Source organism: Eriocheir sinensis, chromosome 60 (genome assembly GCF_024679095.1).
Source record: "Eriocheir sinensis breed Jianghai 21 chromosome 60, ASM2467909v1, whole genome shotgun sequence".
Taxonomy (NCBI): Eukaryota; Metazoa; Arthropoda; class Malacostraca; order Decapoda; family Varunidae; genus Eriocheir; species Eriocheir sinensis.
The window spans coordinates 8,197,469-8,221,046 of NC_066568.1; the positions used below are offsets into that span (position 1 = coordinate 8,197,469).

Consider the following 23,578-nt stretch of genomic DNA (forward strand, 5'->3'; position numbering starts at 1 on the left):
AAGAAGAAGGTAATATAAAAAGGTGTGAATTTACTTGTTCCAAAGCTTATCCTCGTCATTAGTCGTTCGTGCTGAGAGATCGGCTTGACTGACTCCCACGGACGACCTTCCAGTTTTACAACCTCCTCTCGCACGGTAAGGAGACCAGAGCTGCCCCGCGTGACAAGAAAAACTCTCTTTCCTCTCTCTTAGCACCATCAACTCAACAGTAAATAGTTAACCTTCTCCTCCTCCTCGTCCTTCTTCTCCTTCTTGCTATATCTTTCTTTTCTAATCTTTCTTTTACTCTACTCAGCGTGCGGGGGTGTGGTGGGCCAGATCGAGTCCCCCCACCGAAACACGACGATCTTTCAAGCCATCGTAGCGTGTCGGAAGATTACCCACGTGGTCTTGGTGATGCCCAGACCTTCGATCAACCCTAAATTCAGCGGCTTCGGTCAAGAGGAGCACCGGGGGGCAGCATGGGCCAAGAAATGCATAAAAAAAAAAAAAAAAAAAAACGCATGTGACCGGGGAGGGAGAGAGAGAGAGAGAGAGAGAGAGAGAGAGAGAGAGAGAGAGAGAGAGAGAGAGAGAGAGAGAGAGAGAGAGAAAACAACAACAACCGACGGACCGACAGACACAGACGGACAGACAGACACAGACAGACGGACAGACAGACACAGACGGACAGACAGACGGACAGACAGACAAACAGACGAATCATTAAATAAAGAGGAAGAGAAAGAGGAGGATAAAAAAAAAAAAAAACGGGAGGTAGAAGCAATGGGGAAAGGAAGGGAAGGATGGGAAGGGAAAGAAAAATATTAGAGAGAGAGAGAGAGAGAGAGAGAGAGAGAGAGAGAGACTATAAACAGCCTCTCATTCCTTTAATTATCCGTCTGTTTGTTTTGTCTTTCATTCTTGATATGACATTTCCTTCCCCCTCTCAGCTCCCTCTTCGTCCTTCTTCTTACCCCTCTCTCCCCTCTCTCTCCTCCGCAAAAGCTTCTCTTCCCATCCTCCCTTTCCTCCTAAATGTATTCCTAAATGTATTCCTAAATGTATTCCTCCTAAATGTATTCCTAAATGTATTCCTAAATGTATTCCTCCATTTCTTTCCGCACTTTTCATCATCCAATTTCCTGTTTTCCTCTCGCTGAAACTATTAATATTTTCTTCTCTCTTCCCCTTCATTACCTACCCTACTCCTGTCCCCCCCCCTCTCTCTCTCTCTCTCTCTCTCTCTCTCTCTCTCTCTCTCTCTCTCTCTCTCTCTCTCTCTCTCTCACGCGAGGGTGTCGCTCTCTTTTATCTCACTTGAATGTTCCTAGAAGACCAATCGGAAGTAGGGAGAGAGAGAGAGAGAGAGAGAGAGAGAGAGAGAGAGAGAGAGAGAGAGAGAGAGAGAGAGAGAGAGAGAGAGAGAGAGAGAGAGAGATTTTTACAAACATAGCTATTCAGACCCCACAGACCCTCTGGTCCAGACTAAGTGATGTTTGAAAATATATCCAAATGTCACTAAGATTTTACATTTCTACTTTAGTAAATACTAAGCTGAAGGAAGAGTTAGTAGAGCTTTTTTATAAATGAGTCAGTCGTATTGCACTGAGAGAGAGAGAGAGAGAGAGAGAGAGAGAGAGAGAGAGAGAGAGAGAGAGAGAGAGAGAGAGAGAGAGAGAGAGAGAGAGAGAGAGAGAGAGAGAGAGAGAGAGAGAGAGAGAGAGAGAGGAAGAAGGGAGAGAGAAAACTATGAGGAGGAAGAGGAGAGGATGAGGGAAGGGAGAGAAGGGGAGAAAAAGAAGAGATGAAATTGGATAGGTTGTGGACGGTTAGGTTAGGTTAGAACAGGTTAGGTTAAGTTAGGTAGGTTAGGTTAAGTTAGGTAGGTTAGGTTAAGTTAGGTAGGTTAGGTTAAGTTAGGTAGATTAGGTTAAGTTAGGTAGGTTAGGTCAAGTTAGGTAGGTTAGGTTAAGTTAGGTAGGTTAGGTTAAGGTGGAGAAGGTTATGTTATGTTAGGTTAGAACAGGTTAGGTTAAGTTAGGTTAGGGGAGGTTAGAGTAGGTTAGGGCAGGTCAGAGCAGGTTAGCGTGGGGTGTCGTCAGGTCAGTCACCATACACTTAGGCATTTCAGTTCCTCGGGCCGTATGTCAGGTCACAGGACAAGAAATATTGATGATTTATAAGATAATTTGAAGGCGACGCACGACTGCCCGGCACGAAAATAAACGACATGGAAACTGTGTGTGTGTGTGTGTGTGTGTGTGTGTGTGTGTGTGTGTGTGTGTGTATGTGTGGATAGTATACTGGACAAAAAAAAAACAAAAAAAACAGACCAAAATGATGAAAATATAATAGAAAAAATAAGAAAAAAGCGACACTACGATCAGAGAGAGAGAGAGAGAGAGAGAGAGAACAGAGGCTTGGCTGGGATATACAATGGGTTTCCTTTTTCTTTCTCTTTTCTATTTTTTTAATTTGTTGAATGATTGCTTAAATTCTACACGTGGGAGGAATATTAAGTAGCAGGAACCCCGGCAACAGTAGTAGCAGCAAAAGTAGTCGTAGTAGTAGTAGTAGTAGTAGTAGTAGTAGTAGCAATAGTAGTAGTGGTAGTAATAGTAGTAGTAGTAGTAGTAGTAGTAGTAATAGTAGTAGTAGTAATAGTAGTAGTGGTAGTAGTAGAAGTAGTAGTAACAGTAGTAGTGGTAGTAGTAGAAGTAATAGTGGTAATAGTAGTGGTAGTAGTTTCTGTTTGTGTTGTTGTGGTGGTGTTGGGGGTGATGGTGGTGGTTGTGGTAGTATTAGTAGCAGCAGTAGTGGAAGCATCAGTACTACACCAGGATACATCAGGATACACCAGGATACACCAGGATACAAGGACACTACAAAAGACCAGACGGGCCACACAAGGCAGCTTCTGAGTGGGTTATTCAACAAAATTTCTACCCGGCCATAAATTTATCTAACCCTCACTCCGCGCCTTCAGTTGTGTTTGCCTCGACTACATGGCTGCTCAGTTTGCTTTTCGTGAACCCCTTCTTGTCTATACTCGTTGCTGCGTGTTTGCATGTTAGTTAGTATAATGGTTTTACCTAAATCGCCCTTACTAATCACCTTTTCCCCACATAAAACCTTCGATCGAATGCTAGTGTCCTCCTTCTGTGTCTCTCCATTTTCCTCCTCCTCTCCCATCTCTGCATCTCTCTCTACTTAATCACACTTTCCTCATTCTCTACTTTTCTTCATAATATCTTCCTCCTCCTCCTCCTCCTCCTGTGTCTCTCCATTTTCCTCCTCCTCTCCCATCTCTGCATCTCTCTCTACTTAATCACACTTTCCTCATTCTCTACTTTTCTTCATATCTTCCTCCTCCTCCTCCTCTTCCTGTGTCTCTCCATTTTCCTCCTCCTCTCCCATCTCTGCATCTCTCTCTACTTAATCACACTTTCCTCATTCTCTACTTTTCTTCATAATATCTTCCTCCTCCTCCTCTTCCTGTGTCTCTCCATTTTCCTCCTCCTCTCCCATCTCTGCATCTCTCTCTACTTAATCACACTTTCCTCATTCTCTACTTTTCTTCATAATATCTTCCTCCTCCTCCTCCTCCTCCTGTGTCTCTCCATTTTCCTCCTCCTCTCCCATCTCTGCATCTCTCTCTACATAATCACACTTTCCTCATTCTCTACTTTTCTTCATAATATCTTCCTCCTCCTCCTCCTCTTCCTGTGTCTCTCCATTTTCCTCCTCCTCTCCCATCTCTGCATCTCTCTCTACATAATCACACTTTCCTCTTTCTCTACTTTTCTTCACAATATCTTCCTCCTCCTCCTCCTACCTCAGTCTGCGTCTTTCCAAAATAATGAAGTCTGCGAGTTTAGTCTTAAAGCTTAGTCGTTCTTCCCTGTATTGTCTAGAGGGAATCTATATGTTTCTCTATTAGCAGCATCGAACTGTAGACTCGCGTAGAGCACAATCCTGGCAGGGTCTAACAAAAACCAAATACAATTTAAGAATAACTTCTCCGCTCTGGTTGCTAACGCTTCTCGAAATAAAACCCAAACTATTTGCGTTGTTTTTCGCGGTGACAGACTGACTTATATGTCGTGGGGCAGAGCACACACGCACACCCGAACCCCTGGCAGCCCTGGAGTGGAGTGGTCGCGAGCTGTGTTGTTCAATGTGTGGTTACTTACTGAGATATTTTTCAACATTTAGGGTGTTGCATTTGTCTGTATTGAAATGCATCATTCATTTGCTGGGTCACTCATTCAGGAAAATTGGCTATTGAAGTACCACAGCATCAGTGTCTGAACAGATTAGTCCTCCTATTTTTGTGTCATCAGCAAACTTGCCTTATGTTACTGGTTATACCGCAGTCAAGATCGCTCTATGATAAATAATAATGGATCCAGAACTGATCCCTGCGGGACGCCACCAGTAACTCGAACCCAATCCGATTTATCGGCATTTACCTGAACCCTCTGCGTCCTGTCACTGAGCCACGCCTCGGCCCACCTCAAAACCTTACCCTCTAACTCACGGACTTTTAGCGTAGTGAAAAGTTTATAGTGATGCATTTTGTCGAATGTGTGTGTGTGTGTGTGTGTGTGTGTGTGTGTGTGTGTGTGTGTGTGTGTGTGTGTGTGTGTGACAATACGTGCATAAAGTTTCCGGAAGCTGCATACATTCCTTGCGTGGTTATGATTCTCTCTCTCTCTCTCTCTCTCTCTCTCTCTCTCTCTCTCTCTCTCTCTCTCTCTCTCTCTCTCTCTCTCTCTCTCTCTCTCTCTCTCTCTCTCTCTCTCGATCACAGGAATGCACTTCGAGAACGTTTTATTTCCAAGAAAGTGAGAAAAAAAAATGTCCCACGGAATTCGTCTTTGTAAGGGCAAAGGTATGCGCGTGTGTCACCTGTGTTTGACTGTGTGTGTGTGTGTGTGTGTGTGTGTGTGTGTGTGTGTGTGTGTGTGTGTGCTTTCCGTGCTTTTCGTCGTTAATCTTTACTTCTCCCTTCTGTCGTAAGTCTCTCCATTTCTTTCTATTCCTAAAAAAAAATAATAATAATAAATAAATAAATAAATAAATCGTTGGTATAGTGGTTAGCACGCCTACCTACAAATCCCCGGGCCTGGGTTCGATCCGGCGTGGAGCAATCGGCGCTCGACCCACCCACCCAGCTGTTCATCCTCCCCCTCGGGCAAGTCAATAAATGGGTACCTGGGGATACCTGGGGAAGGTAGTGTGAATAACCCGGATGTCACCCTGGCCCTGTGTGGCGGAGTGCTGGGTCCCTACTCCTCAGCCTCAAAGGACGAAGAGACGGATATGAACACCGATGCAACGCGCAGCTAACTAACTTTACCTCACTCGAATGCTAGTGTCCTCCTCCTCCTCCTCCTCCTCCTGTGTCTCTCCATTTTCCTCCTCCTCTCCCGACTCTGCTTCTCTCTCTATGTTCACATTTTTCTCTTTCTCTACTTTTCTTCACAATATCTTCCTCCTCCTCCTCCTCCTTCTCTTCCTCCTACTCCTCCACCTCCTTTCAACCTCTTCTTTCTCCCTCTCCCCTTCCTCTTCCTTCTTTTTCTTCTTGTTCTCCACCTCCTCCTCCTCCTCCTTCCCCTCTTCCTCCTTATCTGCCACTTCCTCCTCCTTTTTTGCAGTCCCTTTATTACATGCGTGTGTGTGTGTGTGTGTGTGTGTGTGTGTGTGTGTGTGTCGCGCCGTCCTACTAGACACAATTTAATTCAATTATGTGAACATTCTAGTGGAACGATATTATGACATGAGAAGGAGGAGGAGGAGGAGGAGGAGGAGGAGGAGGAGAAGAAGAAGAAGAAGAAGAAGAAAAAGGTAAAGGAGGGGGAGGAAGAAGAGAAGCAGGAGGAGGAGGAGGAGGAGGAGAAGGAGGAAAATAATAATAATAATAATAATAATAATAATAATAATAATAATAATAATAATAATAATAAAAGAAGAAAAAGAAAAAGAAGGAGGAGGAGGAAGAGGAGGAGAAATAACAGGAGAAGGAGAATATGACAATGATACTTATGATCATGAGAATAATAGTAATGATTATAATGATGTTGAGGAGGAGGAGGAGGAGGAGGAGGAGGAGGGAGTCTATATAACCGTTCCTTTACCTTTTTTCTACGTCAAAGGAGTGAAGTCAAGGCAAGGCAATGAATAAAAGGGATGTTAATACGCTCGCTGAACACGCAGAAAAGGGACATAAGATCGAGATTTGAAGAACGTGATCGGGTCTGATGGTTTGAAAAGTGTCCAGATACCCTCTCTCATTGCGCTAGTTTTACAATCCAATACAGTATGTTTGTAAGCTCCCAACCCCAAAAGGACATAAGAAGATCGAGATTTGAAGAACGTGATCGGGTTTGGTGGTTTGAAAAGTGTTCTGATACCCCCTCTCATTGCGACAGTTTTACAATCCAATACAGTAAGTTTGTAAGCTCCCAACCCAAAAAAAAGGACATAAGATCGAGATTTGAAGAACGCGATCGGGTTTGATGGTTTGAAAAGTGTCCTGGTACTCCCTCTCATTGCGACAGTTTTACAATCCAATACAGTAAGTTTGTAAGCTCCCAACCCCAAAAAAGGACATAAGAAGATCGAGATTTGAAGAACGTGATCGGGTTTGATGGTTTGAAAAGTGTCCAGATACTCCCTCTCATTGCGACAGTTTTACAATCCAATACAGTAAGTTTGTAAGCTCCCAACCCCAAAAAAGGACATAAGAAGATCGAGATAAAAAGAACGTGATCGAGTTTGATGGTTTGAAAAGTGTCCAGATACTCCCTCTCATTGCGCTAGTTTTACAATCCAATACAGTAAGTTTGTAAGCTCCCAACCAAAAAAAAGACATAAGAAGATCGAGATTTGAAGAACGCGATCGAGTTTGATGGTTTGAAAAGTGTCCAGATACTCCCTCTCATTGCGACAGTTTTACAATCCAATACAGTAAGTTTGTAAGCTCCCAACCCCAAAAAAAGACATAAGAAGATCGAGATTTGAAGAACGTGATCGAGTTTGATGGTTTGAAAAGTGTCCAGATACTCCCTCTCATTGCGACAGTTTTACAATCCAATACAGTAAGTTTGTAAGCTCCCAACCCCAAAAAAGGACATAAGAAGATCGAGATTTGAAGAACGTGATCGGGTTTGATGGTTTGAAAAGTGTCCTGATGCCCCCTCTCATTGCGACAGTTTTACAATCCAATACAGTAAGTTTGTAACCTCCCAACCCGACACAAAATATACTACGAGAATTCCTTGTATAGTTTTTTTTTACAACAAAGGAGAGAGCTCAAGGCCACAAAACAAGGAAACAATAATAATAAAAAAATCCCGCTACTCGCTGCTCCTAAAAAGAATCCAAAGAGGTGGCCGAAAGAGGGGTCAATTTCGAGAGGACAGGTGGCGTTGATAATAAACGAAGGAAAATTTAACCCGTCCACTGCGATTGGTACAGATTTCGCCTTCACTGGTAGCCTGGTAACATACACTCCCAGGTCTTTCTCTGCCTCTGTGGTGGATAGTGGAGTGTTTCCCATGTGGTATTGGTATGCTGGATATCCCTTCACTGGTAGCCTGATAACATACACTCCCAGGTCTTTCTCTGCCTCTGTGGTGGATAGTGGAGTGTTTCCCATGTGATATCGGTGTGCTGGATATCCCCTCCCAAGGTACAGGACTTTACACTTTTCTGCATTGAATTGTAGCAGCCACTTTTTGTTCCATTCCTGTAGCTTGGTGAGGTCTTCTTGTAGGGAGTCCGTAGCCAAGGGGTTAAAGCACCACACGCGAAATCTCTTTACCATCTGGTGTTGAGTAGACATAACAGATCATTGTGGGGAATAGAGTTTAGTTTCGTCGCTTACAATGACTCTGTGTTGAACTATCGAACTGCCCCATTGCTAGTGTCCTCCTCCTCCTCCTCCTCCTCCTCCTCCTCCTCCTCCTTCTGTGTCTCTCCATTTTCCTCCTCCTCTCCCGACTCTGCATCTCTCTCTACATAATCACACTTTCCTCTTTCTCTACTTTTCTTCACAATATCTTCCTCCTCCTCCTCGTCCTCCTTATCTTCCTCCTACTTCTCCACCTCCTCCTCCCTCTCCCCTTCCTCTTCCTCTCTCCTTCTTTTCCTTCTTGTTCTACACCTCCTCCTCCTTCTTCCCTTCCATGTGAAGTCCTCTTGATCTGTAAGTGTTCGCAATGTCTGGTGTTAAACTCTTTTCTTTTTTTTACATCAAAGGATACGGCAACAAAAAGAGTAACAAAGAAAAGCCCGCTACTCGCTGCTCCCACAAACGTAAAAAGTAAAGAATAGCCAAAAGAGAGGTCAATTCTGGGTGGAGAGCTGTCTATTGCTAGTACAATCATCGGTTGCTCTAAGATTGCGTTACCTTTTGAATTTGTAACTTATTGTATTACAGGATGAGAGCATTATGGATAAGGGAACCCACAAAAGTTGACGACACACACACACACACACGCATGTAAAAGAACGCCTACAGAAAAAAAGGAGGAAGGAGAGGAGGTGGAGGAAGTGGCAGATGAAGAGGAAGAGGGGAAGGAGGAGGAGGAGGAGGTGGAGAACGTGAGAATTAAGAATAAGAACAAGGCTTGGGAAGATCATAGACTAGACTGCGCAGAACCCTTGACAGACGAACAACCAAAGTAACGGAGTGGCACATATATTTCAGGGCAGGCACAGGAGCAGGTGGAGAGTTTAAAACATTTGCCAGAGCAGGGTGAAGACACGAACATCAGCCAGAGAGAGTCAAGGGGCTGTTACACTGGGCAAATTTTCCGTGGATCTTCAGTCAAACCACGATTTCCGCTGGCGTGGTTCTCATATTTCCGTGGTTTTCTGGCGTGTCCACGATCTTCCAAAGCTATGGTAGATTTCAACGAAGGACGACGGTATTACTCACCATCATCATCATCAGCAATAACAAGAAACAATTGAGAACCATGTTAGCGGAAATCGTGGTTTGACTGAAGATCCACGGAAAATATGCCTAGCGTAATAGCCCCTTTAGGAAGCGTTGAGAAAAAGCTTTGTGCTGTAGTGGACTAGTAATGACTGAAAATGTTGATGGTGATGATAACTATATTTTTGCAAGCAGGTATCATTTGTTATGTTGATGAAAGCTGCGGGTCTAAGAGGGGAACCTTGCGTAACACCACGATTAATAATAACAATAATAATAATAATAGTAATAATAATAATAATAATAATAATAGATAATAATAATAATAATAATAATAATAATAATAATAATGAAAATGTGATGCGGTGCCCTTCTCTCTCTCTCTCTCTCTCTCTCTCTCTCTCTCTCTCTCTCTCTCTCTCTCTCTCAAGCACTTTAGGAGCTTCGAGAGAGAAATAAACGAGCGTAAAAGCTAATTACTATATTTTACTAGTCTCTCTCTCTCTCTCTCTCTCTCTCTCTCTCTCTCTCTCTCTCTCTCTCTCTCTCTCTCTCTCTCTCTCTCTTTGTTGGTATTTTTCACAGTTTTATTTTATTTTCGTAAATCTGAAACTCGTTGGTGGTGGTGACGGTGGTGGTGGTGGTGGTGGTGGTAGTGGTGATGATGGTGGTGACTTTCTCCCTGAGTTAGGTCATCACACACACACACACACACACACACACACACACACACACACACACACGTGCCTGTAATCTATTTGTTTGTTTATTTATTCATTTCCATCTTTGAATGATTGATGGTGGTGGTGGTGGTGGTGATGGTGGTGGTGATAGTGGAGGTGGTTGAATAGGAGGAGCGTCCCTTTCCCCTCCATTCCCCTCTCCACATCATCTTCCACTCTCTCTCTCTCTCTCTCTCTCTCTCTCTCTCTCTCTCTCTCTCTCTCTCTCTCTCTCTCTCTCTCTCTCTCTAACAGTAACAACAACATCATCATCACCATCATCAACAGTAGTAATAGTAGTAGTAGTAGTAACAAAAACAACAGTAACAACGGTAACAAGAATAACACTAACAGTAACAGTAACAATAATAATAATGATGACAAAAAGTTACGCAACGAGACTCTAAAAATAAATCCCCCTGAGGAGTAACCAACCCCAGCAAGGCAACGGTAAAAGTCGCTCCGTCTGGCCGCCGTTTGTTTGTTTGTCTCTGGTGGGCATTCTCAGACACGTCCGCCTCTCCCATCACCTGCTTCCAGAGGCCAAAAGGGAGGTCAGTGGGGTTCTAACGGGTGGTATCTCAGGCTCGTGGTTCAGAGGAAGGGTTTAACTACCACCAGGGTCATTCAACTACCCTTGGAAATGCCCTGAACTCCCACGAAAGCCTTGTCGAATGTGTGGACTTGAGAGACGAAATGTTGAAGAAAATAGTCTCGGTGTGTGTGTGTGTGAGGCGGTGTACCCCAGCCTACGTATGTTTTTTTTTTTTTTCTTATATACAGCATAGCGAGCATTATTTTCTTTATGATTTTCTCGAATGTTCTTCCTACTTTAATATTCTACTTTATTACTTGTTTGTTGTTTTCTCTTCCATTTGCTTTATCCTCCTCCTCCTCCTCCTCCTCTTCTCATATTTTTTCTTCCTTTTTTATCTTTATTTCTGTCTGCATTTTTCTACTTTCATATTTCACTTTCTCTTTTATCTTCTTTCATATTCTTCCTCTTTCTTTCTTTCTAACGTTTTTTTTATTATTTTATTTCCCTCTTCCTCTCTTACGTATCGCTTATTCCTCCCTTCTTTCTTTCCATCATCTTCTCTCTCCTTCCTATTCGTTATTTCAAGGCCTACATCTATTATTATCCTGCATTTATCTTCTATTTCTTTCTTTCTTCTCTGTTTCCCATTTTCGTCTCTCCTTTTTACTGTTTTCTTGGCTTCGTTTCTGCTTCTCCTTTCTTTCGTTCCTTCTTTTCCTCCTTTTATCACTCTTTGTTGTTATTCATTTTCTCTAATTCCCTTCCCTGATAAAGCCTGTCTGCATTCTCTTTCTCACTCCTTCTTCTTCTTCTTCTTCTCTTCTCTCTTTCCGTTTTCCCTTTTCGTCTTCCACTCTTCCCCTTTTTCTCTTCCTTCCTCCTCCTCCCATTTATCTGCCTCTTCTACTTCCCCTCTTTCTCTCATTTCTCTGCATTTCTCCCTTTTTTCCTCTTTAATTATTTCCCTCTCTCCTTTCCCCTTCCCCTCTTTATGCACGTTTTCTCTCTCCCCTTTCCTCTTCCTTGTTTCTTCCTCCCCTCTTTCTCTCCCTTCCTCTTCCAATTCCCCTCTTTAAACTATGCATGTCTTTTCCCTCCCTTTCCTCTTCCTTCTTTCCTCCCCTTTCTCTCCCTTCTCCTCTTCCTCCTCCTCCTCCTCCTCTTTATCATTATCACTCTTTATTAAGACGAGGACACGATGGCAATGTCGCTTAATTGTCTTGTTTTCCTCAGTAACCTTAAGACTCTCTCTCTCTCTCTTCCTTCTCCCCTTTCCGTCTTCTCTTTCTTCCTTTCCTCCTCTCTTTCGTCTCCTCTTTCCTCTTTTCCTCCCATCTTTTCTCTTCTTCCTTCCTTTCCTTCACTCCTCCATCTGTTCTTTCCTCCACCTCTCACTTCCTCTCTTCTTCCTCCATCTCTCGTTCTCTTTCTTCCTTCCGTCTATTCATTCTTCCTTACTTTCCATTTTCATTTCGTTCTCTATCCCTTTCTCCTCGTTTCTCTTCCCTTTCTCTATGTCTCGCGTTTGGTCCCTCTAACCTTTCTTCCATCTCTCTCTCTCTCTCTCTCTCTCTCTCTCTCTCTCTCTCTCTCTCTCTCTCTCTCTCTCGCTTTATCACTTATCTCTCCACCTCTCCATTCTCCTCTCCTCCCTTCAATATATCGTTCTGCTTCCATCTATTCTGTCTATCTCCCCCAAGAATTTTCCTGCTCGAAGACTCAAGTAACGGTGCGTTTGTGTGTGTGTGTGTGTGTGTGTGTGTGTGTGTGTGTGTGTGTGTGTGTGTGTCCTTTGGTCGGCATTACCTGCTATGATGACACACACACACACACACACAAAAAAAAAAAAAACACCCTCCATCACTTTCTCTTCCTTCATCACTTCTCCCTTTTTCTCCTTTTCCTTCTCTTGCTCGTCTTCCACCTTCTACCTTCTTCTTTACCCTCTACACACACACACACACACACACACACACACACACACACACACAGGGACACGCCCCCCGGTCCATACCCCAGATTTGGGCCGGAGCCTCCCCCCCTGCACTCCTCCCCCCGCTGGCTGTTCTCAGGTCATGCCTCCCACGCCCCCCAGCCCCCCCCGTGCCCCGCTACAGCGAGCCGTGTCTCCCTTGACGCCCTTCAGTATCGGTAGTTTTGTCTTTCCAGTCTGTCTTCATCGTTTCTCCTTTCACTTGCCACCCTACCTGCCCCTTCCCCTTCCCTTACCTCCCCTTGGCCTCCCTTCCTCTTCAGTTTCCCCTCCTCGCCTCACCTTCCCCTTCAGTCCCCACCTGTCCTCCTTCCCCTTCATCCTCCCCAGCCATACCTTGTTCGCATTCAGCCGAAGGTTGCTGTGTCTCACCTTCCTATGCACACCTGCCCTCCCTTCCCTGCATCTGTCCCGCCCCTTCCGTCCCCTGTCCCTCCCCCTACCCTTCACGTGCCCTTCCCTGCCGCTCTTCACATGCACACCTGTCACTCCGTCCCTTCACCTGTCCAGCTCACTCCCTTCACCTGACCACTCGAGCTCTGCCCCTCCACCTGTCCTCCCGTCCCGCCGCGCCCGCCTCACCTGGCTCGGCGAAGCTGATGATCTCGGAGGTCTTGGCGTAGTAGTCATCGTCCAGCAGCTGTTCGTGGCCCGCCGAGCGCAGCTGCTCCTCGCGCTGCTTCTGCAGCAGCTCGCGGTCCTCCTCGGAACGGTAGAGTGTCTGCAGCAGTACTTCGCGCGGGATGCTGGAGGTCACGTTGGGCTTGGCGCGGAGGCCCAGCTTGCTAAGGATCTGTTGCTTGATGCCCTCGATACGCAGCGTTTCCAGCGCGCGGGCGTCGGGCACGGAGCGCGGGTGGACACAGTTGGGGCAGTGGCGAGCCTCAGGGCGGGCGTGTGCGGGCCGGCCCAACAGGGCCAGCAGCAGCAGGGCGAGCGGCGCCGCCACCACCCACAGCCTCCTGCCAGAGCTACTCATCAGTGCCAAGCGCCGCGTCCATTCCAAGCAGCGTGCGGGTCGGACGGGGGCCGCAGCCTCACTGAGCGCCGGCCAGGCTGCCAGACGCTCGCCAGACACCCGCCGCCCGCCGACACAACCCACCCAAAGTAACGCCAGATGCCAGCGCTCGCCGACTCACCGCCGCCCGCCGCCCGCCCAGCTCTATCGGAAGTGGCGTTGGGGGAGAAGGTGGTGGGGACGGCGGCAACGGCACTGCTGCTAGTGATCCCTTCAACACGAACGAGAAGTGGGAGGTTGACACGAGGAAGGTGACGTCTCCACTTCTACCGGCGAGCCCCACACGGCAGAACAGAAGGAGAAGGGGAGACGCAGAGGAGACGAAGAAGGGAAAAAGGGACTGGAAGGGAAGGGGTTCAAGGGGATGGAAGGAAAGGGGAGGGGAATGGGAAGGATGAAAGGGGAGTAGTAAGAGGGAAGAGGACTGGAAAGGAAGAGAAGGGAAGGGAAAGGGAGGGCAGTGAAGGGGAGGGAGGGGAAGGGAAGGAAGTGAAGGAGAGGGGAGGGGAGGGGAGGGGAAGGAGCCTCGATAACTCAGAACTCAGACGGGGACGATGCCAACTGCATAGCCTTCCAGGGGCACACACACACACACACACACACACACACACACACGGGATTCCCCTCCTCCTTCCCCTTCTCCCCTTCCTCCTCCTCCTCCTCGTGGTAGACATGCTCGTGGAAGCCGTACACACACACACACACACACACACACACACACACACACACACTACAAGGCAATCCGTTTTTTTTCTTCTCATATTTCATTTCCACTTTTAGAATCCACACATAAAAGTAATTCCTCTTCTTCTTTCCTTCCTTTTTTTTGCCTTTTCCTTCCCTTCTATTGCCTTCCGTTCTCTTACCTTTCATCTCTCTCTCTCTCTCTCTCTCTCTCTCTCTCTCTCTCTCTCTCTCTCTCTCTCTCTCTCTCTCTCTCTCTCTCTCTCTCTCTCTCTCTCTCTCTCTCTTCTCGTTTACATCTTTGCTTCTCCTCTTTGGTTCCTTTCCCTTCATTCACTCTCCGTTACTTTCTCCTCTTTCTCTCCTAGTTTACATATTTGCTTCTTCCCTTCTATTCCCTTCTCTTCCTTTCTCTTCCCTCATCATTCGCAACTTTCTCCCTCCATTTATCCCCTCCCCCAACTCTCCTTTCTTTCTCTCCCTGTATTCTCTTTATTTCTTTTCTCTTAATTCCTCTTCCTATTTTATTTTTCTGTCTCCTCCTCCTCCTCATTTGTTCCTTTCTCCATCCCTTTCATTTCCGCGTTTTTAATCATCATCCTTTCGTTTATTTGCCTTCTTGTGTGTGTGTGTGTGTGTGTGTGTGTGTGTGTGTGTGTGTGTGTGAATCGCGCACATAGAATAACACACCACAACCACCTCCACAACCGTCACCACCACCACCACAACGCTCACCACCACCTGCTAAACACCATCATCACCACAACCACGCCACTGCCTCACCATCCACTGAAGGTCATTTGGGACGTGAAAATATTCTCCCAAGGTCACATGCACCCTCCCCCCCCCCCCCCAGGCCCTAACCCTTCCATCCAGCCTCTTATGCCTCCTTACCTACCACGAGGACAATGCCTTCCCTTCCCTTCCCTTCCTTCTCATTCCATTCCCCTCCCCTCTCCGCTTCCCTGCTTCTCCGTTCCTCTATTCCTTCCCTTCCCTTCCCTTCCTTCTCATTCCATTCCCCTCCCCTCTCCGCTTCCCTGCTTCTCCGTTCCTCTATTCCTTCCCTTCCCTTCCCTTCCTTCCCATTCCATTCCCCTCCCCTCTCCGCTTCCCTGCTTCTCCGTTCCTCTATTCCTTCCCTTCCCTTCTTCCCATTCCATTCCCCTCCCCTCTCCGCTTCCCTGCTTCTCCGTTCCTCTATTCCTTCCCTTCCCTTCCCTTTCTTCTCATTCCATTCCCCTCCCCTCTCCGCTTCCCTGCTTCTCCGTTCCTCTCTTCCTTCCCTTCACCTCCCTTCTGTCAATTCTTATTAAAAGTTAAGGAAAAATAATTAACGTTCGAGTTTACATTATTTTCCCGCCAGTTTAATGATCACAGTTCTAAAAAGTATAATTACAAGATTGATATAATTAATAGGAATAGGAATAGAACATGATACGAAAAAAGAAAATATTAATAATAGTAATAATAACGCTAATAATACTATACTATAAATATACTATACTATAAAATATAAATACTATACTAAAGAGATAACTAAAATAATCACATAATAAAAGATGAAAATAACTCGTAACATTTATAATTCTGAAAATGCTGAAAAAATAACAATAATAATAATAATAATAATAATAATAATAATAATAATAATAATAATAATAATAATAATAATAATAATAATAATAATAATAATAATAATAATAATAATAATAATAATAACAGATCAGTGCTGCAAACCATCTCGACGCCTCTCTCTCTCTCTCTCTCTCTCTCTCTCTCTCTCTCTCTCTCTCTCTCTCTCTCTCTCACTCTCTCTCTTCTCTCTCTCTCTTTCTTCTCTTATTTTTTTGTATCTCTATCTCTCTCTCTCTCTCTCTCTCTCTCTCTCTCTCTCTCTCTCTCTCTCTCTCTCTCTCTCTCTCTCTCTCTCTCTCTCTCTCTCTCTCTCTCTCTCTCTCTCTCTCTCTCTCTCTCTCTCTCTCAACGATTATGCAAAATACAGGAGCGAGTTCATAGAGTGATTGACAGAGAGAGAGAGTGAGAGTGAGTGGAAAGGAAAAGCTTTATGTGGTGATGTTAGAGTAATAAGTCTCTCTCTCTCTCTCTCTCTCTCTCTCTCTCTCTCTCTCTCTCTCTCTCTCTCTCTCTCTCTCTCTCTCTCACACAAACAAATCACTCCCTTTCATCACTTCTCCACCTTTCTCCTCATTTCTCTCCCTTCCTCTCCCTTTACATCCTTCTTCCTCTTCTTCCTCTCTCTCTTTCCTTCTTCAAGACCAAAAGAACGAGTTGGAGAAGGAGGAGGAGGGGAGGGTAAAGGAGGAGTAGGAGAAGAAAGAGAAGGAGGAGGAGGAGGAGGAAAGGAAAGATAAATATATGAAGAAAGGTAGACAGAAGAAAATGAAGGAAGGAAGGAAAGAGAAGGAGGAGGAAGAGGAGGAGGAGGAAGAGGAGAATTAAAAAAAGGGAGGAGGAGGACGAGGAAAAGAAATGGTGAGAAAAAAGAAGAATTAGTAGACAGAAAAGGGGACGTGAGTGAATGAGTGAAGAATAGGAGGAGGAGGAGGAGGAGGAGGAGGAGGAGGAGGAGGCGGGGTCCCATTTCCTATAGCCTTTGAGTGGAGATCTGAGTTTTGGTCTTTATGTTACCCTTATATGGTGACCTTATATAGCCTTCCTCTGTGATATATGCACGGCCTCTCTCTCTCTCTCTCTCTCTCTCTCTCTCTCTCTCTCTCTCTCTCTCTCTCTCTCTCTCTCTCTCTCTCTCTCTCTCTCTCTCTCTCTCTCTCTCTCTCTCTCTCTCTCTCTCTCTCTCTCTCTCTCTCTCTCTCTCTCTCTCTCTCTCTCTCAGGTAATTATGAGAGAGAGAGAGAGAGAGAGAGAGAGAGAGAGAGAGAGAGAGAGAGAGAGAGAGAGAGAGAGAGAGAGAGAGAGAGAGAGAGAGAGAGAGAGAGATTTATGATGTCTCCTTGGTTTTAGGTTGAAATGTACACCACGTTGATGTTAGCAGGGTTTTATGGAAGGGAGGGAAGGTGGAAGGGAGGGAGGGAGGGGGGGGAAGGAGGGAGGGAGAGAGGGAAGGAGAAGGGGAGAGGGAGAAGGTAAAGAAGGGTTTGCATCGTGAGAAGGAGGAGGAGGAGGAGGAGGAGGAGGAGGAGAGAAGGTGGAGGAAGAGGAGGTGGAAGAGGGAAGGTTCCAAAACTCTACGCGATAAAAACTCCAAATAATAATAACATAAGAACATAAGAACATAAGAACATAAGGAGTTTGCAAGAGGTCGGTTGTCCTATACAAGGCAGCTCCTGTAATCCTAACCCCACCTGACCTCACTATCCATGACTTTATCCAACCTCTTCTTGAATGTATCTATGGTATTGGCTCCCACAACATGGCTGCCAAGTCTGTTCCATTCATCTACCACTTTATTGGTAAATCAGTTCTTTCCTATGTCTTTGTTGAATCTGAATTTATCTAACTTAAAACCATTGCTACGTGTCCTACCTGGTTCTTTTACGACCAAAACCCTACTGACATCCCCTTTATTGAAGCCCTTCATCCATTTATAGACTTCGATCAGAGGAGGAGGAGGAGGAAAAGAAGGACAATAAAGAGGAGGAGGAAGGAGAGGAGTATTAGGAAAACAGTAAAAAGAGGAAAAATATTAAGAAAGGTAAACAAGAAAATGAAGGAAAGAGGAGGAGGAGGAGGAGGAGGAGGAAAAAGAGGAGAAAGAAAAAGAGGAGAAGGAAAAAGAGGAGAAGGAAAAAGAGGAGAAGGAAAAAGAGGAGAAGGAAAAAGAATACACATAATAGTCACCATCAGCACCACCATAGCAGTATTATCAACAACAACAACAACAACAACAACAACAACAAGGCCGTCTCGTCTGTCATGTCCGAACCTCACATCCTGTCACATTAGAAGAGGAGGGAAGGGAGAGAAGAAGAGAGAAGGGGGAGGAGAGAGGGGAAGGAGGGAAGGTAGGGGTTTGAACATGCTCTTCTTGAAAGCCTCCGTGGTATATAGGTAAGAATTAATAAACGTATCGGTACCTCTGTTTGCCTGTTTGAAAAGGTAAAGGAAAATAATAATAATAATAATAATAATAATAATAATAATAATAATAATAATAATAATAATAATAATAATAATAATAATAATAAATGAGGAAGAAGAAGAGGAAGAAAAATAAAGAGAAGGAAGAGTAGTAGTAGACGAAGAAGAAGAAGAAGAAGAAAGAATAAGAAAATAAATATAAAAAAAACAAGAGGAGGAGGAGGAGGAGATAAAAAGCTCAGGTAATGGCGTGAATCAGACAGATAGATAAACAGACAGACAGACGAACATAACACAAACAGACAGAGGGAGAGAGAGAGACGAACGGACAGACATACAAGCAGACGGAAAGGCAGAGAAAGACAGACATACGGACAGATATAGGCAGACAGAAGTAGATGTTGCTGGGATATTCATGAAGTGTTTTGTGATCGCCGTGACATTTTTACAAGACTTCTGCATCTTGAACGGGGAAGAAACTCATTTGAACCCGGTTGCTCTTCTCTGTGGCCTCGGGAAACGGTCGTCATGGGAGCCCGATACGTTTAAGAATTTGTGAATAGCCGCGCCTAACATGACCATAGCCGATTCAGGATTCAGTACGTTTCCTGACTCATAGGGGGTACTGTTATAAATGTATTTCGTAAAGATCCCTTATAACCAAAAACTAACTAAAATTATGGGTATTCTTTTTCTTGAACAGAACATTGAATAAACAACAGAACAATAATATGAAAATACGTATATATTTTATACGACAACTGTGGGCCGAGGAAGCAACGCACGCCATTTTGCGGGTATCAGATTCCTTAAATAAACATATTTTTACTGCGCAAAGCAGGTGATGCCACTTATTGTGACTTCGTGAGCTTTCATATTTATCTATTTGTGTATATTTCATGGAGGCAAAACTTAGGTTACTACTTTCAATTTTACTAGTGACACGAATTTGTGACTGTTTAGCACAACAGAATCTCACTCAGTTAAGTGAATCAGACACCACAGAAATATTACCAAACGACTCACTGCACTAAAAACTCGCGCCAAACTATTAACTGACACACGAACGCGCAGCACACGACTCACTCCACCAAGTACTCGCACCCACTGACTCACCCCAGTACTCATTTACCCTCCCAACAAAGACCATCCCGAAGGTCAGTATATTAATGACACTCACCATTCGCATCTTGTTAATACTCAAGAACGATTTGAAGTTATTACAAGCTCTTAGGGTCTGCAATCAGTTATCTCCCCCCCCCCTCCTCTCTCCACCCGTCGCTGCAGCACGAACTCGGGAAGAAGACAGATGGAGTTGCAAGCCTTCCCTGTGGTCAGTACTTTTTGTTTTAACGTAACCATGACAGAAAAAAAACGGATGGAAGGGATTGGTGAGAAGGAAGGGGAAAAAGGAGAGTATGTGAGGAAAGTATGGGAGGAGGAGGAGCAGGAAGGTGTATCGTTCCCAGACAGTGGGTCACAGAGTCTGCCGCGTTACCCTCATTGTCTTCCATCTTTTTTTTCTCTCCTTCCCCTCTCCTCCCTTCCTCCTCCCCTCTCCCCTACCCCCGTCTTTATTGTCTCAATGCAGCCAGTTACTTGAAGGCGTAATATGATGAGCCTAGATGAGAGAGAAAGCAGAAACATGGAAGAGCAGGCAATAGGATCATCGGCTAACCAACTTTAGGCTGCCTATTTTAGGTAAGGTATAGCTGGGTGCATATCCGCTATAGCTGCGCGTGGCTGCGGTGTTCATCTCCGTACCGTACATTTTAAGCCTGTAGTGGGTAAGACCCCTTCACCCCGGGACACGGGCCGATGTGAGGTCCGGGACTGACACAGTTTACCTTCCTCAGGCTTCCCCAGGTAGCCATTTATCGATCAACCCGAAAGGGTTCGATTCGAACCCGGACCACGGAGTCGTAGCCAGACACGCTAACAACTGCCCCACAAAGTCGCGTTTTAGGGATTCAGTTAAATTCGTGAGGCACGACCGTTTCCTGCGAAAGAGAAAAGCACTTGTGAGTGCGTGCAGGACAGTTTCGTTAACTCCTGAGGAAATCAAGTAGCAGTCAGTGAGATTTTTGAAGAAGTTGATCGTGTTAGCATCAACTACGTTTGAAAGAACTATATCCCATGTTTTGTGTGGAGGAAAAAACTACGGATGTCAGGAAAGCATCGCCTCGCTTGAATAGTTCACCATTACTTCTAGTTCTTGGATTAGTTTGGACCTCAAAAATCTTGAAGAAATCGACGTTACTGTAATCATTTAGCTTTACGTAAGTATGAGGATAACGGATGAGGAGGAGGTGGAGGTGCAAGAGAGAGGTTGAAAGGACCCTGCTGCTTATCGCGACCCAAAGATTTGATCTTTAGCTAAATGCGAAATGAAAAGACTTTCCATGTAGGTTGTATGTATGGTTTTATTTCTGTACCCCTAATGAATGACTTCACACTGGTCAAGACTGAAAGACATAATTTTACCACTTTTCAAAACAGTAACTGATCTTGTCAAAGGTCATTTTGGTTGATTTCAGAATTGGCCGCCGTGAGGGCCTTTTCAACCAATTGTGTCATTGTCAACTTCATACATTTCGAAAGGGAGGATTTTAGTACAATTTCTAAACCGTTGATATTTATAATAAAGAGATTGGGTCCCAGCACAGACCCCTGCGGTGCTGCGCTAATGATAGGGAGCCGTTGGGGAGTTTGTCAGCTGAGTGAGCCTCGTTGTCTTCTTCCAGGAAGCCAAGCTCTTGTTCACGCTGACGGATATTTCTCAAGGAGTCGTTCTTGTGGAGTCTAGATATACAACATCGCTACGTACATGATTGTCCCAGTTTTCATATATACCTTAGAAGTCCTCTGACGGATAAAGCAGAAACATATATTAATGAAACCCTGCTGGATGATGAGGATGAGGATGATGATGAGGATGATACTGAGGAGGAGGAGGAGGAGAAGGAAAACACGTGAAATAACTACGATATTACTAAATCCCACATGGCCTTGTTGATGTTAAAGAAAACAAAGAGGAGGAGGAGGAGGAGGAGGAGGAGGAGATTTCTCTGAGTCCATACGCTGCCTTGTGTGAGTGAATGGGGGGGGGGGGGGGTGACCTGACCTGTCCCTGTACTCATCTGGTTGACCCTCACCTGTCCAGACAATAGAAGGTCGTCTCTCCTCCTCTCCCCCTTTCCTACACCACCTTCACCATAACCACCGTCTCAACCACTGGCTACTGTTCCTTCGTTGTCTCTACTCCCAATCCTCCTCCTCCTCCTCCTCCTCGCCTTCTCATATTCACCTTCATCTCATTTATTGTCCTCCATCCTTATATCTCACGTGTAGTCTCCCTCCTCCTCCTCCTCCTCCTCCTCCTTCCCCTCATTCGTTTCTTCTCGTTTACCCTGTCCTATCTCGCCTTTCCTCTTCTTTCTCCTTCTTTTTATCATCTCTTATTCATCTTTTTCCTCCTCCTATTCCTCCTCCTCTACTCTTCATCCTTCTCCTGTTTCTAATCTGTCTCATCCTCTTGCTTCTTCTTGTTCTTGTTCTCCTCCTCCTCCTCCTCCTCCTCCTCCTCACATTTCTAACCCAGATTATTACCCAACCAACGCGAGAAAACAATATGCTAGACCTCGTACTCGTGACTAACTCCGACCTCGCACGCGAAGGGAGGGTCGGTGAGAAACTCAACGGCTGCGACCACCACCTAGTTGGCTTCAGCATTAGAACGGAACACGAGCTTATAGAAAACGCGTCCATGATTCCAGACTACAGAAAAGCTAACTTCAATCTTGCTCGTGAACTATTACCTCAAGCTACGTGGGAACACCTAGACTTCGCCCTTGTAGACAATGCGTGGAACATCTTCAAGAATAAACGCCTTGAAGTGGAGAGGACGACAGTTCCCATGAAGACTAGAACAAACAATGGCGTAAATCCACCATAGATTACTACCCAAGTAAGAAGGGCAATAAATTTAAGATGGCACGTGAACAGTGCCACCACAGCCTCAGAGCTTGCAGAACCCTCACCCGCCAATGCAAGCGAGACAACGAGAAGCAAATAGCACGCGAATCCAAGTCTAATCCGAAAAAGGTTTTCACATATATAAGATCAAAAAAGAAGTCGAAAAGCAACATCGGTCCCCTAAAAGATGAAAGCGGCGCCCTAACGCAAGACAGCAGACACATGGTCGAAACCCTGGACAAGAACTTTGCGTCTGTGCTCACGGTCGAGAACACCGAGTCGATACCCGAGACCCCTATTCCCCCAAGGGGAATCACGCTCCTAGAAACTGGTTCAATTGACGAACGGGACGTGCTAAAATACCTAGACAAACTAGAGACAAACAAGTCAACCGGACCCGACGACTTGTCACCCAGGCTGCTCAAAGAACTCAAGCAGCAAATACTCAAGCCACTCACCGCCATCTGTAATTTGGCATTACAACAAAATAACCTTCAAGAAGACTAGAAGGAAGCGAACGTAACACCGATCTACAAGAAGGGAGAAAAGAGCGAGGCCTTGAACTACAGGCCTCCACAACCGCGTATAACTGGTAATATTCATAAGTGGCTCAAAGACTGGCTTACCGACCGTAAACAGAGAGTTGTTATGAATGGTATATCTTCTGACTGGCGAGATGGCAAAAGCGGTGTTCCACAGGTGTCGGTGTTGGGACTTGTTCTGTTTTTATTGTACGTAAATGACATTGACGAGGGGCTATCGTGTAAAATATCGAAATTTGCAGACGACACAAAAACAGCCAGCAGAGTCACTACGACAATGGATAAAGAACACTTCCAAGCTGATCTCGAACGTTTAAGTAGTTGGGCACGAACATGGCAAATGAATTTCAATATTGAAAAGTGCAAGGTTATGTATATCGGAATCAACAACGATCGTATTCATTATCAAATTAACGGAGTGCGACTCTCTGAAGCCAACAAAGAAAAAGATCTTGGAGTAATAATTTCGAACGATCTTAAACCGAGTCAACGTTGCACAGAAGTAGTAAAAACTGCCAACAAACTGATCGGATTTATTGGTCGTACATTTGAACACAAATCAGAAAAAGTAATATTGACACTGTACAATTCGTTAGTTCGCCCACATCTTGAGTATTGCGTTCAGTTCTGGTCTCCCTATTACAGAAAAGTTATAGATAAGCTCGAGAGGGTGCAGCGTCGAGCTACTAAAATGATCCCCAGACTGCGAAACAAACCGTACGAAGACAGACTTAAAGAACTGAACTTATTCAGCTTATCACAGCGCAGGCTAAGAGGTGACCTTATAGAAGTGTTTAAAAATTTCAAGAGATTCGACAACGTTAATGTTCATGATTATTTTACAGTCTCTCAATCAAGAAACAATGGATACAAGAGAACGAGTAAGCGTTTCAACTCAAATGAATCAAAACACTTTTTCTTCAACTGTGTCATCAATGTATGGAATGGTTTGCCTCCAAACGTCGTCGAAAGCGAAACTATTTACACGTTCAAAAATGGACTAGACAAATATTTAGAAGCTAACCCGAACATCCGCTACTTTGCTCCGGTCAAACAGAAAGAAGTGTTAGCTTAGTTCTCGTGTATGATCTTCCTTCTGTTCATGTAAAATT

The 23,578-nt window shown here is 44.9% G+C and overlaps 1 protein-coding gene across 1 annotated transcript in view; it reads right to left on the minus strand.

Moving 5' to 3' along the window:
- The window catches only part of LOC126985862 (inhibin beta chain-like), a 93,385-nt gene extending 80,031 nt beyond the window's left edge, over positions 1 to 13,354 (minus strand). Inside the window, exon 1 of the mRNA XM_050841336.1 lies at positions 12,768 to 13,354. Coding sequence (XP_050697293.1) covers positions 12,768 to 13,164 — 397 coding nt within the window. The 5' untranslated portion in view covers positions 13,165 to 13,354. The remainder of the gene's footprint in view (positions 1 to 12,767) is intronic.
- Between the last annotated feature and the right edge of the window lie 10,224 nt (positions 13,355 to 23,578).